The sequence below is a fragment of the Lepidochelys kempii genome, chromosome 8 (assembly GCF_965140285.1).
Source record: "Lepidochelys kempii isolate rLepKem1 chromosome 8, rLepKem1.hap1, whole genome shotgun sequence".
NCBI classification, from domain to species: Eukaryota; Metazoa; Chordata; order Testudines; family Cheloniidae; genus Lepidochelys; species Lepidochelys kempii.
In genome coordinates this window covers 95,451,725-95,474,001 of record NC_136387.1, presented here as the reverse complement: position 1 = coordinate 95,474,001, position 22,277 = coordinate 95,451,725, and the positions used below count along the sequence as shown (strand labels likewise).

Genomic DNA, 22,277 nt, shown 5'->3' with positions numbered 1-22,277 from the left:
GACCACTCTTGTTGCTAATACCTTTATATGCTAAGCTTTTGGCCATCTCTCACAAACTGTCTGAGGCACTGGATGTGCTGGAGAGCTGGAAAAATGGGCTTTAGTTGTCAAAAGAAGCCAAGCCATAATTGAGCTCTACGCATAACGCCACAGCTTTCTACTCCCTAGAAAAGCAAAGAGGACTGCTGAAGGTAAAGTTATTCAAGTGCCCTGAGCTTCTAGGAAGAGAGCTCTTTGTTTTAGGAGGAGGAGGAGAAGCCTGGAACGGAGGCTTGAAATTGGGGCAATGCATCAAGAGAAAACAAAGAGCACTGTAAGGATCAGCCCTTGTCTCACAGGAAAGGGGGCAGCATTTGTTGCAAACTCTAAATTGCAGGTTTCTTATATGACTGAAAACCCTGTTCCACTAACTGGGCTGAACATCATTCCCAGATGTAATGGTCAGCCAGACAAAGCCAGCCTCTGCTGTGAGCAGCTGGAAGACTAAGACCACTACTAATCTTTAGTCCCATGCTCTCTTGGGAAGAGGTCATCCTCAATGGGGAGGGAAGATGTAGAAGCTGCTGGTGGAAAATGCAAATCCACTATGGGGAGCAATGTCCAGTAAGCATGTTGAACCCTGGCTAGACAGTATCATACCGCTTAATAGAGAGTTTTGAATCGAGATATCCCCATGGGGAACCATTAGAGATTTGATCTGTGTGGGCCCTCCTGGGGGCTAGGTATGAGAAGCCCATTGGAGAGTATTTTCCACAGGCAGAAAAAATAGGATAAGCCCTCACCCCTTGTATTTTCTTGCTGCTTCCTAGGAGTCTCATGACATTCACTTTGCCTGGGAGCAGGCGACAGGATGTTTTGCCCTTCTCATGCTGTCTAGCAAAGACAGATTCATAGAGGTGGTGGGTTAAGGAGAGGAAAGTTCTGTGGCTGTTGCCAACACTTTGTTATTCTGAGGGGTCCACAGAGTAGTGAGAGGGTAAGAAATCGGTGTCAGAAATTGCTTACACTCCAGTAGAGAAGCCCATGTAACAAGGCTAACTTGTGAAAAATGGTGGTTCCTGACATGGTAGCAGAGTAAGGAAAATCCCTTCCGTTTCCCCTTAAATTCATATTATATGTGAACGGCCCTGCCAGCAATGAAGCCATCCTCTTAAAGCCATCCTCTCCTGATGGCCTGAGGCTCCCACTAACCCCACCAGGGTGGACTGATGGTGGCTTCATTCTCTGGCCCAGTGGAAGAGCTGGGGTTGGCTGGCTACACATGTTCTTAATAAGTGCAAATAGGTCTGCTCTGTGCTACTGCTGTCCTTTCCCCAAGGCACGAGACTACCTGGGGGAGGAAAGTTGGAACTGTGGCAAGAGAGATGCAACATTCTGGCCCTCAAGCTCTGGATCAGGACTCTTCACGTAGCCTGTGAGGCGCATTGGTGGGGCAGCAGCAGCCCAGCGATTCTGATCCAGGGAGCCTAGAACTGCAGAGTCAGGCTTACACCCTCTTTTGGTCTATCCCTATTAACTAGCTAAGCAGCAATCTGGTGTCTACACTACTAGGAGGTTTTGGGTTTTTTTAAACCAATCAGTTCCCACCCCATATTTTTAGAGAGAAAACAGACTGCCACTGGTTTATGAGCAAGCTAAGGCATATGCTGAGCTTTACTACACTATCGGGAATGATGCGTTTATGCCGGAAACCCAAGAAGAAAATAAATGAAATGACAAGGATCTCCAGTTTTTCCATCACAAGAGAAATAAGTAACACAGAAGCACTCACACAATTCAATAAGAGCTACTTGGAAGTGTAATAATCAAGGCTTTAGAAATATTAATGAGAGACATCTGATGTGATACCAGAAAAGGCCTGGGAGCCTGAAAGCTTCACCTAGGGGGATCATGAGTTACATACAGTACCTCAGTTTCTCCTCCAGTAGTCTCATTGCTGTTTTACCAACAGGCTTACAAGACAGTAAACAAATACATTTATACTGGGTAACGAACGCTAAGGAGGCGAATGAAAAACGAACTCAGAAATCCCACCATCTTTCACAACTCCCAAGATCTCTAAGCATTAGGGGGCAGTATAGGAACACGGACTAGCTCGTGCTTTGTTACGGTGCACCTCTCACACTAACTGCTGATGCATAGCTAATACAGCCACCGACACTGATTTATGTTCAACTTTCCATTTCATCAGAGTGTGTTACAGAGCTACATACAGAGTTCAAACTTTGGAGAAAATATATAACCAGAGCGCGTCTCATGATTATTATATATGCATACATGTGTACACACACACACACACGGCATTTACTCATCACTAACCATGCCTTAAACTTTTGCTGGGAGCTCTTGAACGGTAACCCTTTTGTCCACTACTAGGAACAGGAGAGGTCTATTCTACTGCTGTTGACATTAGGCATAAATTTAGCTTTCTAACTAGAATGGGAAGAGCTTCCCTGATCTTTTTGACGGTGAGTGAAGGGAAAAAATGTTTTTGTACGAAAGGTCACTCTGAGGAGGAGAAGGGAATTTTAGCAGGTAATCATCCATGTGACCACAGTACAGTCACATGATCAACATATCAGAGTTTCCTGCCACTAGTTCATTAACATTCTGAACCCATATATGTGTACACAGCACTTGTTAAATACAGCGTTTCATTTCTGGCAAGGTGCCTGGCAGCAACGGGGATCTAATGACAATGCTTTACCATCAAAGTGGGTCCAAGCTTTGCACAACTGAAGGCTGCATTTACCATTTGCCACAAGATGAAAGGTTGCAGCTAATTTTTATAAAATGGAATAGACTATGCATTCTCCACCACAAACTCGAACACAAAATTGTGGCCTGCAGCTGTGGCATTGCATGCTGGGACCAGTAGTCTCCCAGGGCCACCATCATCTTGGATATAGCTAGATTTCAGAACTCTGCCACCCACGCATTTAGCCCACAGGCTATAGTGTAAATAGCTTCACAAAGAGTTTTTACAAACCTCATCAGCCCTAGAGAACCTCGTACCCAGCATTACGATGTGAGAGCCTGTTGAGCGCATAGCTGTGCACGCTATATTCAGATCTACTCCATCCCAATGACCCTATGGCTTCAACCACCACCTCTATTCCAATACACTCAAAACCTGCCCCCTTATCTCCAGTCTCTCCTACTCTTCAGGCTTTTGGCTCTGGATAGGTCCATGATCACCTCTAAACTAATCACCCCCCAAACTGACCACCTTATTTTCCCCTGTAATCTTCACTGACAACTCTACAGGCCTTAGAGACAGACTGGGCTGATCTTATTGTCCCCCATGACCCTTCTCTCCTTTGCTCTCCTTTTCCCATTCTTGGCCTTGCACCTCCTATCATGCTTCCCTTGACGGCTGGAACTAGTTCTTTGGCTTCATATGCCAGGCCTCTTCCTCCTCTAACCCTGCTAAAAACTAGCTTTGAAAGGCAATCCCTCCTCCTTTGGTATCCTCAGTAACCCCCAGACCTTCCCTTCCTGAATTATCCTGTATCTGGTGTTAAGCTCACTGGGGGAAGGGGTCATATCTGATTCTGAGGTGCCGATTAATGCTACCCTGTAACAGAATTTTTGTTCTGAAGTTACTGGAATCCATACTAACCACTAACAGACAAAATCCAATGTAGTGGGTCAAGTCTGGAAAACAATTAGGGCACAGTTAGAGCACCCCCTATATTACACCAAGTCAATGGTCTTCAGTGATCGGACTCCACATTATGCCTTTACTACATTCCGGTCCCATTCCTTGCCTCCATCTGCTAGTGGACTAGTCAGTCTGTTGCCCAGGCTGACACATTAGGGTCAGGGAGGGAAATCCTAGCTGCTTCAATCCTTTGCATTTCCTGTGTCCCTTCAGACATTGCCCTCTCCAACTCAGTGTTCTGTTCTCCTACGAAGATAAGAAACTAACTAAAAAGCAGCTAACAGCTCAACACAGAAACCCACTAGCAAGATGCCGGAGCAGGCAGAGCTTGCAGTCTCCAGCTTATCCAAAAGTGGAAACGATCTGAACACCGAAAAAAAAAAAATTACGGTGGTTTTGGTACAAAGTTCAGACACCGCTAAAACGTGGCCTCCTTTCCAGGGGTGAGGGAGACGGCAGTTGGGGCTAGCATTTAGGGAAGGAAATGTGTGTGGTAGAATTTGGGGTGGGAGGCAGCTTTTAGGGAAGCACTGCTTATGACAAGTGAATCATGTGGAGGGAGCCCTGTAGCCCACCAATGGACACCACGGCTACTAGAGCTGTGGGCCATTATAAACCAGAGGAAGGAAAAAAGAAGCTTAAATTCCTTCTGTCACTCCTACCCCACACCCACTTTGGTTAAATAAAATGTGTCACTTCTGGATCTGCTCCAACTTTTTTGAAATTTGAAACCCCACAGAGGTGTGAGGTTGCAGGCTGGGGCGGGATGGGTATGGACCAACTTCTCACTCAGCAGAATGAAAATTAAAACCCTGGAAACACATTTGTTATGTACACGGAACAGAACGCAAGTTGCTGGCAGCAGCTATAATCTGCAAGGCATCGCCTCTTTTCTCTTTGTCTCCTCCGATATCAGAGGCGCTTTGGTAAACCCTGCAACAGGCCAAATCAATATTCAGATGTTCTTATTTTGACATGAGCATGTTCAGGAAATGGGGAATTGTTTAACAAAAAGATCCCATCTCTCCACGCATGCACATCAACCACAATACTGCCACAACAAATCATGATCAGTTTATCAAGTAAAGCTGTCTATTGCCCAAGAACTTCTCCTGTATGCAAATCATGAACCCAGATAACAATAGCAACTGGTCAGAACAAATATTGCCCACCGACAGCCAGCTCATCTGTTACATGAACAAGCACTTATTCCTTAAGAAATAAGATCATAACGCACCAAGATTTCACATTGTGGCAATCAGCACATATACATGGCATACAAAAAGGTTCCAGAGAAATTAAAAACATCTTACAAGTAATAAATCTTAAAGCTTCCATTCCAAATGCTCTTTAAAGTCCTTCCCATTAGGATCACGCATAGATTATATTGCCAAGTCTTGAATCAGGGCATAAGTAAAATGAACCATGGAAATGGAGAGGACACTTACAGCAAATTCTTACAAGGTGTCTCCTTGACATGCAATGATTTTTGACCCATATTGAATCTGCTTCTGCCTGTGGCTACAATTTAAGCTAGTGTTTGTTAAATGCGTTCAGTGATTGCAGTTGGAAAAAATCAAGTGGTTAACCAGAGGGAAAAGGTTCCAAGAACCAAAATCCAGCATGTTTTGAATTATGCACAAGCCCGTTGTGACCGAAGAATAAATAAATTCTCCCCCCCCTCCCCAAAAAAAGCCATTTTGGAAAAATATCAATTGTAAAAAAAGAATCAGAGAGACTAATTTGCTGTGCTTACAAAAAGCAACGTGGAACAGCAGCAGAACGTTACAATTGATTGGCTACTTCTGGCATTTTTAATTAAAAAAAATTAATCAAGAGACTATTATCTGGGATCCTCTTGGAAACTGCAATGCTGACATTAAGAAGCCAAGGAGACACATGGACCAACACCACCAAAAAGAATCAGGAAGTTCAAAACCTACCTGAAAGAAACCTGGAGGGATGGGACCGCCTGGCATTCCATCATTAGGAGGAATGTTTCCTAGTACTGGACTTGGGGCTGCAGCTGCGCTCTGCAGGAAACAGAAAGATGGACAAATTGATTTCATGTCAGATTTAAAAGGCAACCTCTGCTGTCATACCCCACTATACCAATTAACCCACAACTAATCACTGATAGCATCAAAGGGGTATGAAATCAACCTGCACCCTCTATGCCCATTTTCAGAACACTATGCTAAAGCATTCAACCAAAATGGAAGCCGATGATGGTCTTTAGGTTTAATATCTTGGGACCAAATGTTGCTCAGGTCACCTCTATCTATGCCTGGGTGCAACTGAGGGCAGGGATTGACCCTAAAGTGACTTTTTAAACAACTTTTCCACACCATCCATTTAATTATGGTAAGTACGTATTTTAGAAATACAACAGCGGCATTCATTGGAAAAGAAATCAGCAAACATGCCCTCAGGTAAGGCATCATTAACTTGAGTTAAAAAAACAACAAAAAAAACCCCTTTCAAGATGGTTTGGAACAAAAGCACCTATGTCTCTTTCCCTATTGATTTTCTCTTCACAGATCACCAGTGAGGACTCTGAACCCACTGGTCAGGGCTTCCAGTTGACTTAACACCCTGTCCCCTACCCCTTCCCATTTATTTACTTCCTTGTTCCTGCACCACTATTCTCTCTCTGGTCAGCATGCTTCTGGGAATGGAGTTTACATTATCCATTAACAAACAAGAGGAAGAGCTCACGTTGCACCCTGTTCATGGCCCTACAAAAACTGAGGCTTTTTGGTTTTTTAAAGTAACCAAGATATTTAGTATCGTTAATCCATTGGAGAATCTGATTTTGGATTCTAATGTGTCGAATTTGGAACTATTTAAAAAATAAACTTAACAAGTCCTTGCTTTATTTTTCCAGATTTGCCACACTGTTTTGCTCTGTCCTCGAAGAAGATGCATCCCCCACCTTGCACCTTTTTATTATTTATTTTCCAGTAAGTGTCTTGTAATAACTGCAAATGCTTCAGCTCTACATACAGCCCCTTCCCTCCAGGTCCCTCACAAAGCTTTTGCATCTCCTTACATTTTAGTTGCTTGGACTGCATACCTAAACTGCAAGTGGCTCTGCTGAAAGCCTTTGTTTTGGTAGACAAATGATTTGGTTTTGTTCACCCTTGTGTACAGCAGAGAGTGCAGGTTACTTGGATAACACTTGTTCCCATTTAGCAACCGTATTCATATTTCCTCCCTCTATATTATATACATTGTGGGGCAAAGGGGAGTTCTCTGGCATGCATATCAAACCCGTAGCGGGCCGTGAAACAGAGAACACCTTCTGGGTTTTGCTGAGTGAACTGGCCATTTTTATAACGACAGTAGGTAAAGATAAACAGCTGCAAGACTAAACTGAGTATTCACTTTCAGTTTAATGAACCAATCACTCCGCTTTGGCCTTTCACCTGTGGAAACAAACGGAAGGATCTTAGTTTAAATTTGGCAGATTCTGCTTGTGTCAAAAGAATAGCTGTACACACTGAACTGGCCTGCTACTTAATGTAAGTGGCAGTTTCTGCTTGAAAAAAGGAGCAGCATTATGTAAGGCTGCTGCTACTCAGAAGGAAAAGAAAGATTTCTTCCCTCAACACCACAGCTGACAGAAATGTCCCTTCTAGGACAGCAATAATCATTCTGCTGTTTGCTCACTTATCTGTAGACGAGCACGCAGATACTTCCAGTGCCGTTTAAAGATCAGAGTAATTTGAAAACCAACGTGACCGAGTTTAATGCAATCAGTGATGACTTTCCTTTGAATTTTTATGATAAACTTGTGTACCTGATGTTACGTAACAGAACTATTGCTCTTTTCCTCCGGTCATTTAAACTGCATTCACAAAGGAAAGCCCACAAGATATCAAAACACAGCAAGATCCTCTTTCTTCTTGGTTTAAGTCCCACACCTACAAATCTCCCCTTCCCACCAAAACTTCTTTAGAGAGAGGAACACTGGAGAGTCCATTTTAAAAAGGTAAATGGCATCTCTTCAAGTGTTTATTGTAATTTATGCGATGGCAATTTCAACAAAACAAGAAACTCGGAAGACAGTCGAATGGGCAAGGTAAGCCTTATGACAAGTCAGGAACCAGCTGAAAAACACCACAATATTTCACCCAATTTCAGCCAACAAAAGCCCTCAGATTCAGAGTCCAGGCAGCGAGTTTGGGTTCAGAAAGCCCCATATGACAGTTAGCACATCACCCAACTGAATTCACCTCTCCTCCCTCCATAGCCTCTCTAGTCTATCCTTCACTCTAAGCGCGTCATTGGTTGTATGTATTTAAACAGGGAGGGGAGGGAAGCCAGTTTAATAGCACTTTTAAATTATTAAGCCAGTTTCAGTTTTGGGTAGAAAATTTGCCTCGAGGCTAACAACCTGTATGCCTGGGTTTCAGTTCAGTGTAATTTGAAACTGTCAAGCTATTTACACCTTGCTGTGAGAAAAGGCTGTGTTATCAATGCAAAGTACAAAACCCAACACAACAATACTAAGCAGAAAGACTGAGAAAAAACCTACTGAGCATAAATAAAGCCCCTCATATGCATGGGATCATTATTCTGCAAGTGGCACCTTAGAGACTAACCAATTTATCTGAGCATAAGCTTTCGTGAGCTACAGCTCACTTCATCGGATGCATACTGTGGAAAGTGTAGAAGATCTTTTTATACACACAAAGCATGAAAAAATACCTCCCCCCTCCGATGAAGTGAGCTGTAACTCACGAAAGCTTATGCTCAAATGAATTGGTTAGTCTCTAAGGTGCCACAAATACTCCTTTTCTTTTTGCTAATACAGACTAACACGGCTGTTGCAGAATAACAGGTTTCAGAGTAAGTGTTTTTTGAAGGAAAAAATAACAGCCTGGTTGTGGGGAATGCCCCTTTTAGCCAGGGCACAGGATGGTTTCTGCGCAAATTAGTTCAGAAGGAACTTTCGCGCTCCTGACTTTTGGTTTAGGTTTCTCTGCCTTTGCAGGCAGCCAGCTCCTGCTCCACCAGCCGCATGTAATGAGCTGTGAAGTCACAGCTATTACTTACTCCAGAATGGTTCTGGGCGCTGGCTAGTCAGGGGGGAAGCAAGGGGAAAGTGCTGCTTTAGATTGTATGGGTTTGTAGTTCGCCCCACTACCTGCATTATATTTTATAGCCAAATCAGTATAAAGCATTTTTATTAAACATTACAAACAATAAGGATCTGAAATAGACGGGCTGCTTCTAAAATCTTTTAGCCAGAACATGGCAACAATCTCTCCCCACAAAGCCATCCACAGCAAACATCGTAAGCCACCGCTTTCACCTTTGCAAAGCTTATTTGGACCAAAGGCAATTTACAGGGTGGATTAAAAAAAAGTCAAATTTAATTTTTAAAATTTAAATCAGATTTTATTTAAATTAATTAAAAAAAACAAAAACAAGCCTACTTACAATTACATTTCCAAATGAACTAAGGCCCTAAACTTCTTATCTAGTAAAGTCATTTAAATTAAATACAACAAATAATTTTAAGCAGTCCATGTTTGTTGCCAAGTTTTAAAGGAAGGCAAACCCCTGAACCGATGGAAGTCACTGGCTAAGCACCTAGAACCAGAGTTTATAGAAGTATTAAACCAGCTTTTGGACAGCCTTAGCCTCTTCTGCAGGTGCAGAGAGAACATTCTCTTCAATTCAGTTTATTGAACTAGCTCAGTTCATTCAAAGTTAAGAAACCAATTGGGAGCTGAAAAGGCAGGAGAGCTTGTTTACCTCATCCAATCTAAATAAAAACTAGGTGTAAGAGGATGAGCTCTACTAGTTCTAAAAATCTTGAAGAACATGATGACCAGAGACAATCAGTTCAATCAGTTAGCTACAGATAACATTTTCAGTGTTTCATAAATCAATTAGCTTTAAATGCAAAACGTTCGATTTTTTTTTAAAAAGTATCCAGCACTTAGGTAGTTTTATTTAAAGTAAAAAGTTTACATGTGCATTTTAATTGAATTTAAAATTACCATTCAGGTAGAACTTGACAAAAAAAATCACAAGTAAAAAATTAATCTGGTAAATAAAGAATGTATTTGCCATTTTCTGGCATAGTAAAAAATGTAAAGATTAAGAAGCTGAACAAATGTAACTTACATAGTTTAACTGCTTAAATAAGTGTGTACACACAAACTCTTCCTGCTTAGCAAAAAGTAGTAACAAAAACAGTGCAAAGGCTATATTTAGTTGCAAATCAACACGTTTTAATAGTTACAAACTAATGAGAACCAGTCCTTTAGGAAAAGAACTAAAAAAGTACAAATGTAAAACATGATTAAAATAGGTGATTTACTTGCTGATTTATATCATGATTGAAGTCAGTGATTTAAATTGTTTGATGTAAATTAATCCATTTTGTAAATTTACAGAACTAGATTATGAACCCTAAAATTCCAGGTTTAATAGCAACTGTCAACTCTCAGGAGGTGCTACCTAGACCAATCTCTGTAGTACTGGTTACAACATCTGAACATCCTTTTTGGTGGATCATACATTTAAGGAGCCAGCAGTGATTCTGTCAAATACGCACGTCCCATTCCTGTACACAATGAAGCAGGCCTCATTTCACCCCACCTCCACCAATTCTGATGGTCATAACTGGCTCTCACAAAAGCACAGGCAGGTGGAAAGCTTATTTTTATTTAAATTATTTCAGTGAATAGTATAGGGTGTCCCTAGATGAGGGAAGTTTATATCGGAGGCAGTGTGTGGTCTAACAGATCTCTGGAATGGGAGTCAAGAAGCCTGCTGAGTAATCTGCGAAAAGTCACTTCACCTCTCTATGCCTTTTGTTTTCCATCCCATTCATATTGTCCATCTTGTCTATGTAGGCAGTGAACTCACTGAGGCAGGGACTCTCACGTATGCATACAGTCCCTAAACACAATAGGGTTCTGATCTCTATTAGGACCTCGAGGAACTACCAAAATAAAAACCATATAACACACACAAAAGAACAAACCCCTCATTTATGACTTCATTCCCCTGCCCTCAAGGCAGAACTGACTAGATGGGCTATTCAGGTCCCTTCCAATCCTACACTTCTATAAGACGACAATGCTGCCCCAGTGCAACACAGGGTGTGCACTGGTGTAGCGCATCTACCGCTGCCCAAGTGAAAAAAAACAAACCCCCAAAACTCAGCCTAACACTTTTTGTCTCTACTATGTTGACTAAGTTTCTCACTTACCCATCTCCTCCCTTCACCACTCCTCTTCCCCCACCCATTTGTAGAAGTTAAGACAGCCTGCAGGTGTGTCATATCCCTTGCAAATGGCTCTAAGGCAATCAAGAGCCAGGCAACCCATCACTGCTGTCCCCAAAACCAAGCCTCTGTTGAATTCAGCACTATTCAAAGCCACTGGTGTGCTTCAACCAGGCTGCCTTCAACATACACATGGCCCCATCCATGCAAGCCTGTGTTTAAACATGACCTGACACTGGAGAGGGGGAAGTACCAGGCCTGGACCTTGGAATACTGTGGATGACATCACAAGTACAAGGAAGCAAAAGCTGAATGATGGAGAAGTGATGTTTATCCAGGCTGTTTAAAGCCTAGATTTGTTACACCACTTATCTAAGTAAAGCACTCGGGAGAAAACATTCTTTCCCTTGGGGATTCAACACCCCTTCAGCCCAAATTAAGGGCTGAGAATGCAACTGTGCATCAGAAGCAGAATCCTCCAGATAAAACAAGGAAGAACCAGATCTGACATTCCTGGTATTTGTACAGTTAAAAATAACTAGCAGGAAAAACAAACCCACCCATTTCAGGCTGTCTTTATACAATACAGAGCAGCAAAAAGGGGCACAAGCCCAATTTCTCTCCCCTTTGCAGGTCAGACTTTAGAAGTGACATGAAATCTTAATTCAAGCCCACTGAACACACTGCAGGTTCTCTGCAAGGCAGATGAATGCTTTTAATGAGAAAATATACAAGACCCAGCGCCAAACTGCAGCAAATCCACTTAACATTTCCTTTATAAAGCCCTCTATCATACAAAATGCTTCTCTCCGAAGAAGGCAGCACTGCAATAAAGCTGCCAGGCAGTATTTTATGGTTTCAAGAGATTTCCAGCACACCATAATCCCTTGGTGGGAAACCTCCCAAAGCTAAACAGATCCCAAAGCATTTTAGAATAATACAGTTCACATATCTGGGCACTTCAGGGCCCATCTATACCAGATACGAACTATGTGCCATAGAAAGCAGAGGTGTTGCGATCTGACTGGTTACTGCCAACGGGCAAAGAACACATGGGTTTAACACCATGTAGGGGGACCTAGGTCAACCTGAGCTAAAATACTCATTTATCAAGGCTACCGTACCCTGGCAATAAAGTCATCATGGCTGCCCTAAGCAATGGCAAAGAACTATGCACCACAAAATACGTTCTGCTAGCGTAAACAGAACCCTCCCCCACCATCTAATTTAGTTATTACATTTTCCTGGTTGAAACAGAATGTTGTGTTGCATTCTCTAGGCAAGAGCTAAGGAGCAGAGCAACAGGGCACAACACAAATGTTTTCAAGCCTGTGCCAATTTTCCATGAAATCCCAGAATTGTTTTTCCATGATCCATACCCCCACACTCCGTTTACATGTACGGTTCCATGCACATGTGGCACTTGGCAGAATTTAATAATTAAACACCCACAAGTGCCCGAGCACATTGCAGGATTGGAGCCAGACTGGCCAGTACTTGATGAATGATTTCAAAGACTGCAAAGTGAAATTTTATTTTTTAATTCTCCTCCCCAACTCCTCTGTTCTCCAGTAACACTAAGTTAAACATGAAGGTCCCTCTATACAACAGCCTACCTATGACCTAAGAGAAACAGTATATCCCCAAATGCATGGCACTTGGACCAGCTCTGCAAGAACACATGACATGAATGAATTGGCAGTGGCCCCAGTAAAGAGTCACTACAATGCCATCAGATGCCACACTAACATGCTCTACATTAAATGAGTGTCTTTTAAAGTGGTGAGTGGGTAAAAGCATCCACCTCTGAATTCACTACCAGCCCCTTGCGTTGCCTGGTATCAACCAAGAGTGTCTAAACCAGGTTAGCCTCCTCTCCTGCTACACTTCAACCCCACAACTACCTGAAGGGTGCACATACCAAGAAAAGAGGAAGGATGGTTTTGTGGTTAAGGCACTAGATGGGTGATCCGAGTTTGGCTCCCAGCTTTATCATATGCTTCCTGTGATATTGCGCAAGTCATTTAATCTCTCTGTGCCCAAGTCCCCCACTAGAAAAATAGGGCTACTACTACTTCTCCCCCACCCATTGTCATGTCTATTTGGATTATAAACTCTCCAGGGCAGGGACTCTTTCTTACTATGGGCTTGTACGATCTTGACTGGGACACTTAGGTACTCCAGGAATACAAATCATAGTTCAGAAGGGAGAACTGATAAGAACTGTGGGGTGATAAGAAACTAGGAACAATCTGGAACAACTGAAAATTTAGGCAGAAGATCCAGAAAAGGTATTCTACCCAAGAGGTCTAGCAGAGCGCTTTTCAAAGGGGAAAGGTACCCCTTGATGGAGACACTTAACATTAGACCGGGCAAGGCACTAGAGATTATAGAATCAGAGAAGTATAGGACTGGATGGGACCTGGAGTGGTCGAGTCCAGTTACCTGCACTCAAGGCAGGACTACATAATAACTGGACCATTCCTGACAGGTGTTTATCTAAACCTGTTCTTAGAATCCTCCAGTGATGGAGATTCCACAACCTCCCTAGGCAATTTATTCCAGTGCTTAACTACACAGACAATCAGGAAGTTTTTCCTATTGTCCAACCTAAACCTCCCTTGCTGCAATTTAAGTCTATTACTTCTTGTCCTATCCTCAAAGGTTAACAAAAATCATTTTTCACCGTCCTCCTTGTAACAACCTTTTATGTCCTGTCCCCCCCCCCCCCCCCCGGGGTCTTCTCTTCTCCAGACTAAAACCAACCCAATTTTTTTCCAATCTTGCTTCACAGGTCATATTTTCTAGACCTTTAATCATTTCTGTTGCTCTCCTCTAGATTTTCTCCAAGGGGAAAATCCTGCAATGGCTGGAGGCACTAGAGTGACCAGATAGCAGATATGAAAAATCAGGACAGGAAGTAGGGGGTAATAGGTGCCTATATAAGAAATAGCCCCAAATATCAGGACTCACCCTATAAAATCAGGGCATCTGGTCACCCTAGGAGGCCCTGACGAGATGACACCCCCCCCTTTTTTTTTTCCCCAGTTGATCCATTTTCTGGCTAAAGAGGGATTCTTCACATGCGAGGGACCCACGTTACCACTGAGCCAGTTTGTCATACTAAGCACACTATAGTATTGGCTTGATTTTCCGAAGTGCTGAGAGGCCACAATTCCTACTGACTTCAATGGAAGCTGCAGGTGTGGAGTACTTTCAATACACCAGACTGCATGGAGAAAGTGTTTAGGAGCCCGGGAAAGAGTTTTCATTTTGAGGACGCCAAGAGCTACGGTATCTCTCGTGTTGCTTCAATTTGGGTGCGACATCAAGGAACAAAGTTCATTATTTCTGTCGTGCCAAGAGTGCCTGAGAGCTCCTCCTAAGCAGACAACACACACAAGTCCAGGGGGAGTGTGAGGGAAGAGATTGTAAAGCAAGAGGATGGAGCAGTGGTGCAACGGGTAGGGTTTCCTCAATGTAGGGAGCAGGACTGGAAGACTCGGATGAGAATGGGAGCGGTTACCTCTATAGCTTGGGCACAGCAAAGAGGGGGTAGCAAAGAAACGAAGCCAGGGCGGAGCTGACTTGTGCAAGGTGGCAGTATTCAAATTTGTTGCTGAAAGGGATTCGGCTATTTTAAGGCTGGAAGGGACGATTATAGTGCGATCTGCATAATGTAGAACCTCATCCAATCGCTGCTGGTTTAAGCCCATAAACTGCCGTTTGAGCTATAACATCTCTTTTGGAATGACATCCAACCCTGAATGCAAGAGCTCAAGTAATGGAGTATCTACCACTTCTCTAGGTAAGGGGAAGATACTGAAGGGATTCAAGAACCAGGCAAGGCAGGGCTATTTGCGCTTGCATTTTGGATGGGTTGAAGGGAGGGGGATGTCTAAGCAAGACCCACAGGCCTAGGTAAGAAGAGGATAACAGTACTCAATGTTTGATGATTCTGACTCCTCACATTTGATATTTTGGACAATTAGTAAAACAGACCCCTGTAAAGTCTCCCTTACTGCATGAGGGCATATCTGTTGTAACCGGATGTGAGACGGGTCTTCCTACTGTGGATATTTGCAAGGCACAGATTGTGATGGGGGTAAGCAGGTAAACAGTGTTATTTATACAGCACAAGATTAGGAAGTCTTGTGTGCAGCCATGTTCATTATCAGATTATACACACATGCTGTTTTTATTTGTCTAGTTATGTTAAAGGCTCTTTGCCAACCTCAATAAACACGCAGTATTAGGCAAATCACATCTTGTTACCTGCCTATTGACAGTCACTTCTGAGTGGTAAAACCTTGTTGGCCATGAGATATTCACATCCACGGCGGCAGCTGTAACTTTAGAAGCAAACATACTTGCACACTCAGAGCACTTACACCCAAGGATCTCCAAACTCTTTGCAGATGCAGCTTGACAGCCTACAAACAGGGACTACAGCCCAGCGATAAACTCGCTAGCCCAAGCACACACGGTATCTGAGTCAGGAGTAGGCGAAAGAGGTCTCATTTCCCCCCTCCCCCCCCACCCAAAAAATCCCCTGTTCTAAACCGATCAAGAAGGGGCTATCACTGGGTGGGAGGGAGAAGTGGGTTGTGGCCAGCTTCTCTTCCTATCTTGCTAAATGAAATGTGTGGGAGGGAATATCCCAGCTGGATTCCAGGCATGGAAAGGGTGGAGTACACCATTAGCTCCTGTCTGTTCATCTTCCCTAACTTTCTGGTGGTGACAGAGTCCAGGCCAGACTGACAGTGCTTCAAGCAATTCCAAGCCATGGTACTTTTATAAAATTCATGAACTCAAGTTCCTCAAATCATTCAGCAATTCCTGGGATGGTTCACATCTTTCCATGCCCCTGGTATTGTTGCTGGCATTCAACTTTAGTAGGGAGTAGGTAATTTACCTCCTTCCAGGGGCCTGAGCTGTGACTGACCTCGTGCACTTGGAGCATTGCATGATTTGAGACAGGGTAAGTTTATTCTTGGCGGGACACACAACTCAACTCATGGAACAGTTCTGAATAGATCTGTATTTTTTAAAAACAGAAGCAGCCAGTAGGATAGCAAAAATCTGGATCTCTGAGTTTTGCTTTCCAAACCTAGACATTCAGTTAACACACCAAGTTGGTACTCCAGCAGATGCCGTCTAAGCCTTTAAATCGCACACTAATTGCACTAATTGAGCTAACAGTCTCTGTTTCGTCTCCCTACCCTGAGTCAACCAGCGTCTTCTGGTACTGCTGTAGAGATCCAAGCTGTTGGCTTTAGTGTTATTTTGTCAGCCATTAAACGATTCATCAGAGTCATTAATTGATTTATTACTGCTGCCTGCGAGTATAGCTTTGCAAATAAAGAATGATGTAGGTCAGAACGCAATAGAAATTGGACAAAACACCACAGCTAGGAGCTGGATACTTGAATTATCTGTAGGAGAGCACTCATGCAGGCTCCCTGACACCAGGGTACACAAAAAGACTGTGTGTTGCTTGGCGGTGTTGCCAGAAGCCCTGCTAACTGGAACAGCCTATCAGCAGGGGGAAGCTGTGGTACTAAACACCAGCCTTCCAGTGCACGAGGAAGCCATTCAGGCTCTCACCACTGCCAAAAGCTAATAATCATGCACTCCTGTAATGCAATCCCCTGTACCTGGCAGCAGAACTAGAAACACAACAGAAAGGATGTGACAATAACTGAAGTGTTGGAGGTACAGGATACCCAAATTGGGCTTCAGCCAGACTGAAATTATTCAATGAAACGGCAGCCTTAAAACCCTCACTCTTCGAGATGTACATTTCTCTAGCACTTCCACAGTCCACTAATTTGTTGTGGAGACTGAGCAGCAGCAGATTATTTCAGCATGCTCCTTGTAAATCAACTGCCTCTATCCCCTTTCAATAGCGAACAGGACCCTCATCCCCACCCATTATGCTCTGTGGAGCAGAATTTTCCCTGGCGGAGATGCACAAAGTAGACCTGCATCTACAATCAGACACTTGTAAATCTGAAGTCCAGAGTGCATTAGCAGCCAAAGGAATCCATGTACGAGGTTTGGGCATCACCTCGTACACATGCCAGAAGCAGTCCATGTGTGTATGGGTGTGTCTACAGCGTGTAACTGGCAGCCTGTGTAGATCTTGTCCAGTAACACAGGAAGCATAGAAGGGAAAGATTTTCCTGTAGTGGAGCATAATCATACTCAATGTATTAAATTCATACGCAATGCAAAAAACTCTGAAGACCAAGGGCATAATGGTTTTAAGTCAAAATGTATATAGCACTTAAGGAGAGATTAAAAACAAGGCTGTTTTCCTAAACTAATCTTTAATATGAAATCCACATTACCCAACCATGTTAACTGCATTCAAGGGGGAAATTTTATATTGTATATATACACACACCCATACATGTAACTATTCACCTAAGCCTTCTGCAGCATGTGTCACAATCATAAGAGACATATCCTCACATGGCTCAGTGTGTTTTGGTGAAGGATCTGGAGCATGTCATTCCAGCAGAAGGTAGTGATGTAATCTCCACAGGAATAGTTATTCTGCTCCTGTATCTCACACCTCACTAGTGGTGCAATTTACACATCCGCAGACAGGACCCAGGGCCCACGACGTGAAAGACAAACAGCAATTCACTTTCCAAGTCCAGATTAACAATGAAAACAATTTGCCTCTGTTTAGGCGGAAGCCCTGTGTGCTGGACAGTGTCCAGTAAAGAGGGCTGTCACACAAGGACTAACCTCTAAATGAGACAGAGCCTTTCTGCATGCTGCATTCTAGCTGCAGCTGCTAAACGCTCAGTGTGGTACTTTAACCGCATATGGGGAAACCAGAGCTCAAATGCCACAATTCACTACTTCATGCTCCTGTGTAATGGAGGACCGAGGAGTTGTTTCGTACCAGCGATGTTGTGGGGGGTAGGCGACTTTGGAAGACGAAAGGGCATTTTGCTGGGCACACCCTGTTTGACATCACTTCACCACCCTTCTAGTTAGAGGCCTGGACAGGACGCGAGCTTTTCAGCACCACTGGATTACTGTTGAGTCAGAATTTAAGGCAAGAAGCGAGCACCAGATCTAGCCTGACCCCCTGCATATCACAGCCCACCAGCACCACCCACCTCCCACACATTAAACCCCCAAACCAAAACATTATAGCTCACAGGAGACTAGACTACAGAAGCCTGCTCTCCTTTATCAGCCACCTTACCAGCACTATCAGCTCCTACAGACCTGGAGCAGACCAGGACCGGAAATCAAAAGCCCTATGCTGAACTGATCCTCTTTCTAAAATTCCACAACCACACAGCCTACCCAGAAGGTATCAAAAAACCTGTAGCATGCAAGGCACACTCAGTTACAACATCTAATGAGCCCTATTTAAAATGTGGGGTAGAGTTTAAAGGGTGGTTATATACTATAAAAAGCGACTTTGTAAAAGTGGCAGCATCCCAGGGCTCCAGGTTTATTGCCTAGCTATGACTCCTTCACAGGTGTGCCCACTTTACAAGGAAAAAGGTATTTTCTCCTAACTACCAGCTTTGTAGACTCAACCCAAGATCGATGAGTCAGTCTGCCTTCTCAAGCATCACCACCGGGATAAAAGTTTCCGCAGGCTGAGTTCTGCCCTTGGTTACACACACAGAACCCCTCCGCTGCCTTCAATAAGCTTGCTCAGGAGTAGCTGATTGGAACGGTTGATACACAACAAGAGAAGCACTAGAGTCCTGCTCACTTTCTTAGCCGCAGAGGCTCTGCAGGGCTATTAGGAGTAAAAAGCAGGAAAACCCTATTCCCGCCACTGAAGCCAGCAGATACGCACGTATGCACAAGTGGCAGATCTGTGGAGCAGCGCAGTGGCATTTTTCCAGACTCACTTTTCAGAGCACAGGCACACTAAGGAAAATACACTCTCCTGCCTGTCTATAAACATCTTGTATGATTAGATTGTAAGTCTCTCGGGGCAGGGCCCATCTTTTAGTTCTGTTTGTACATAACTAGGGCCCTTCCGTGCTACAGTAATACAAATAATAAAAGTTAGTGGAGGCACTCAGTTGATTAACAATTACACAAACAACAATATGTTCACTTCCATCAGACCCAACATCCAAAGGGAAATACTAGTCTTAAGCGAGGGAGCCAAGTAACTCAAGCAGATCCTGGAGTCTGAACACAACTCCGAGGCACGGGACACAGTGCCTTTAGGGCTCAGACTGAAGTGAAAAGGGGAATAATAGCAAAGTATCCTTTTAGAGCAGTAAAATAAGCTGGTTCCATTGTCAAATTGCTCTCCATTGAAACCCTGCAGCATCTGATAGGTAAGGAAGAGGCAAGAGGAAGATCGGTTGTGTGGTTAAGGCATTTGACTGGCACTCAAGAAATCTAGATTCTATTCTTGCCTCTGCCAGAGGCTTCCTGGCTGACATTCTGCAGGCTGTTTCATCCCTGTGCCTCTGCTCCCATCTGTAAAATGGGGCTAATACTTCCCTATCTCTCAGGAAAAAAGTTGTAAGGATAAACCCCATTCAAGCGTTCGAGGTGCCTGAATACCATGGTGATAGGTAATGAAGGAAAGCCCCATTAAAAAAAAATAATAATAAAAGCTCAAACTGCCGCAACATTTCTGGGTTTTGTTAAGAGTCAGTAATTGGTCAAGCTGGCAAGAAATAAAGGTTATGAATATTCACCTCCCGACTCTCCATTGAGTGGTCTGAGCTTCTGAAAGTTGATCAGTTATGACATTCCCAATGCGTACTTCAAATGTGTAAGTCATTGTTCACTGGATTCTTAGCATTCATTATTTCTTTCTACCCAACGACGGTCTGTATCAGTGGTTCTCAACCTTTCCAGATGACTGTACCCCTTTCAGGAGTCTGATCTGTCTTGAGTATCCCCAGTTTCACCTCACTTAAAAACTGCTTGCTTACAGCACAGTACTACTGAAAAATTGCTGACTTTCTCATTTTTACCATGTAATTGCAAAATAAATCTATTGGAATACAAGTATTGTACTTACATTTCACTGCAATACTGAGCCTGTTTTTCACTTGTGAGCCTTGTCTGAAGCCCAGACCCTGCCGTCCGGGGCTGGAGCCCAAAGTCCTGCACATAACTTAGCTTTGTGGGAGGCCACAGGCAACTGCCCTGTTTGCCACCGCCCAATGCCAGCACTGCATATGCAACCCCCTAAACCTGTCCCATGACTACCCTCAGGGCTTCAAGCCCCAGACTGAGAAGCATTGATCTAGATAAGCTGAGTACCCCCTAGAAGACCTCTACATACCCCTAGGGGTACACGTACCCCTGGTTGACAACCACTGGTCTATATGATCGTTTTGCCTGGTGTAGGTCACTAATGGATGAAATACTAAAAAAAGGTCTCCATACAAGACCTATTTCCCAAGAGTTCCCCCTTTCTAATTTACATGGCACTATATTTCTCTTCTAAAGAACTGACTTCCTGCCATCTGCTCTCAAACCAGGCCCTGCTGCAAGCAGAGCAGTGAGGATCCTGATGGAGCATGCAACCTAGCCACTTTGGCTCAACAATAAAGGACATTTAATACTTCACCCTATCTTTCTACACGATCCTGTTCCTGATGCCCTATGGGTATTTCTGCAGCAAGTTGGACCGAAGTTCTGTGACAAGAATCTTTGGTTCACGTTCAGTCTAAATGATGCATCCAGTTCAGTTACTTCAGAAACGGACTGTTTCTACTGAATGAAAAATGAATAATTCTCACGGTCAGCATTTATTTCATTATTAAACTCAAGTTGACTCTTCCTCTACATGTTCAGTGTGCTGAAGAGTATGGGATTGAAAATATGCAAGACAAGAATCCTTCCCACACCTGGGCAGTAAACAAATCCCATTGCTTCTATAGTCACACATCAAATCCACCCCTTCCCTTCTATCCCAAGGGCTAATTCACATGTCCACAGCCTACTTACCACCTCTAATCTGGTCCAGGAGATGTTTTCTTTGCAATCCTCCTGCCCATCCAAAGCCCTCACCTGCCTGACATTTTCACTGTCACTCCCCTTTGAATCCCTTATGGGCACCCCATGGTGCTATGCACCAGCTCTTAACCCTGGCTTTTGAGGGCCCACATCCCTCAGTGCTGACCTGTATTTCCACCCCCCATTGATGCCAAAGTCAAGGCCTTTCTTTTCTTCTCCCAAGTCCTACATTCGTATCTTCTGCAGTGCCCACCTAGGTATGGAACACCTTCCTTAAGCCACTTTGCTAAGCCACGCTCTGGTCCCCCCTCTTCCAAATCCCTTCTACAAACCCACTTCTGCCATACCCTCAAGAGCTCAAAAGAAGAACTAAACTTAAGGGAACTATCAACACGTGCACATGCCTCAGTGACGTCTCACTGTCACCCTTCTCCTTCCTCCCCACCCCACCCCCCACAACCTGCAAGAATCTCATTAGCTGTGTCACATATGGCTTTCATACTCTTTGTGGCAGAAACTGGGTCTTCATTTGCTCCTACAAAGCACCTCACTCGCTTGGGTAAGAGGGACAGTTCAGTGGTTTGAGCACTGGCCTGCTAAACCCAGGGTTGTGAGTTCAATCCTTGAGGGGGCCGTTTAGGGATCTGGGGCAACAATTGGGGATTAGTCCTGCTTTGAGAAGGGGGTTGGACTAAACCTCCCGAGGTCCCATCCAACCCTGATATTCTATGATTCAGCAAGCTGAAAAATAATTCCAGGGTACACAGGGCACTGTTTTTCCACTGAAAATATATTTTTCTTAACCTCCAGTGCTAGTGAAAGCCAGCAGTGAAGACCAAAGCCCACAGTCTAGCCACAGATTAGTCACATCTCAGGCAGCAGTACAATCTCCTCCTCCCCTCCCCCCCCACCCCATGCCTGATCTATTCTGAAAGGACTATCCTCCAGGGACTAAAGGAGTTCTGTCTCTATGCTAATTTAACCCTTGGCCTTCCCGCTGAGGTTGCTAGCTAGTACTGGAGGGTGTAATAATATTAATGAGATAGACACAAGTTTGTTAGAAATTGGACTAAAATAAACAACGTCATTAGGTGGTGGCTACTTAGAGTACATGAGCATTAGAGGCAAAAGGATCTGAGGCTCAGTAAACCCTTCAAGCCAGCCAGCCCTGCTTATGACTGGCTTTCTTTCCCCGTAACAGGGTGTCAAACAAGTACAAACAGTTCTATCAGACATAGCACTTCAGACTCTAGCAGATGGGTTGGGAGGGAGGCAAGACTGCTGCCAGGAAGCAAAGAGAAGACAAAAAAATTGATGGCTGAGCATTTGCGCATTAGGCTCAAGATATTCTCTTCCCCGGCCTGCCTTTCAGCTTGGCCCCAGCGT

General features: G+C 43.8%; 1 protein-coding gene across 5 annotated transcripts in view; it reads right to left on the bottom strand.

The window, feature by feature from the left end:
• The window catches only part of SSBP3 (single stranded DNA binding protein 3), a 136,781-nt gene that overhangs the window by 36,125 nt on the left and 78,379 nt on the right, over positions 1–22,277 (bottom strand). For 4 of the 5 annotated variants that reach the window (XM_073357616.2, XM_073357618.2, XM_073357614.2 and 1 more), the window contains exon 5: positions 5,608–5,697. The exons of the other annotated variant lie outside the window; for it this stretch is intronic. In XM_073357616.2, coding sequence (XP_073213717.1) covers positions 5,608–5,697 — 90 coding nt within the window. The remainder of the gene's footprint in view (positions 1–5,607; positions 5,698–22,277) is intronic. 5 annotated transcript variants of the gene reach the window in all.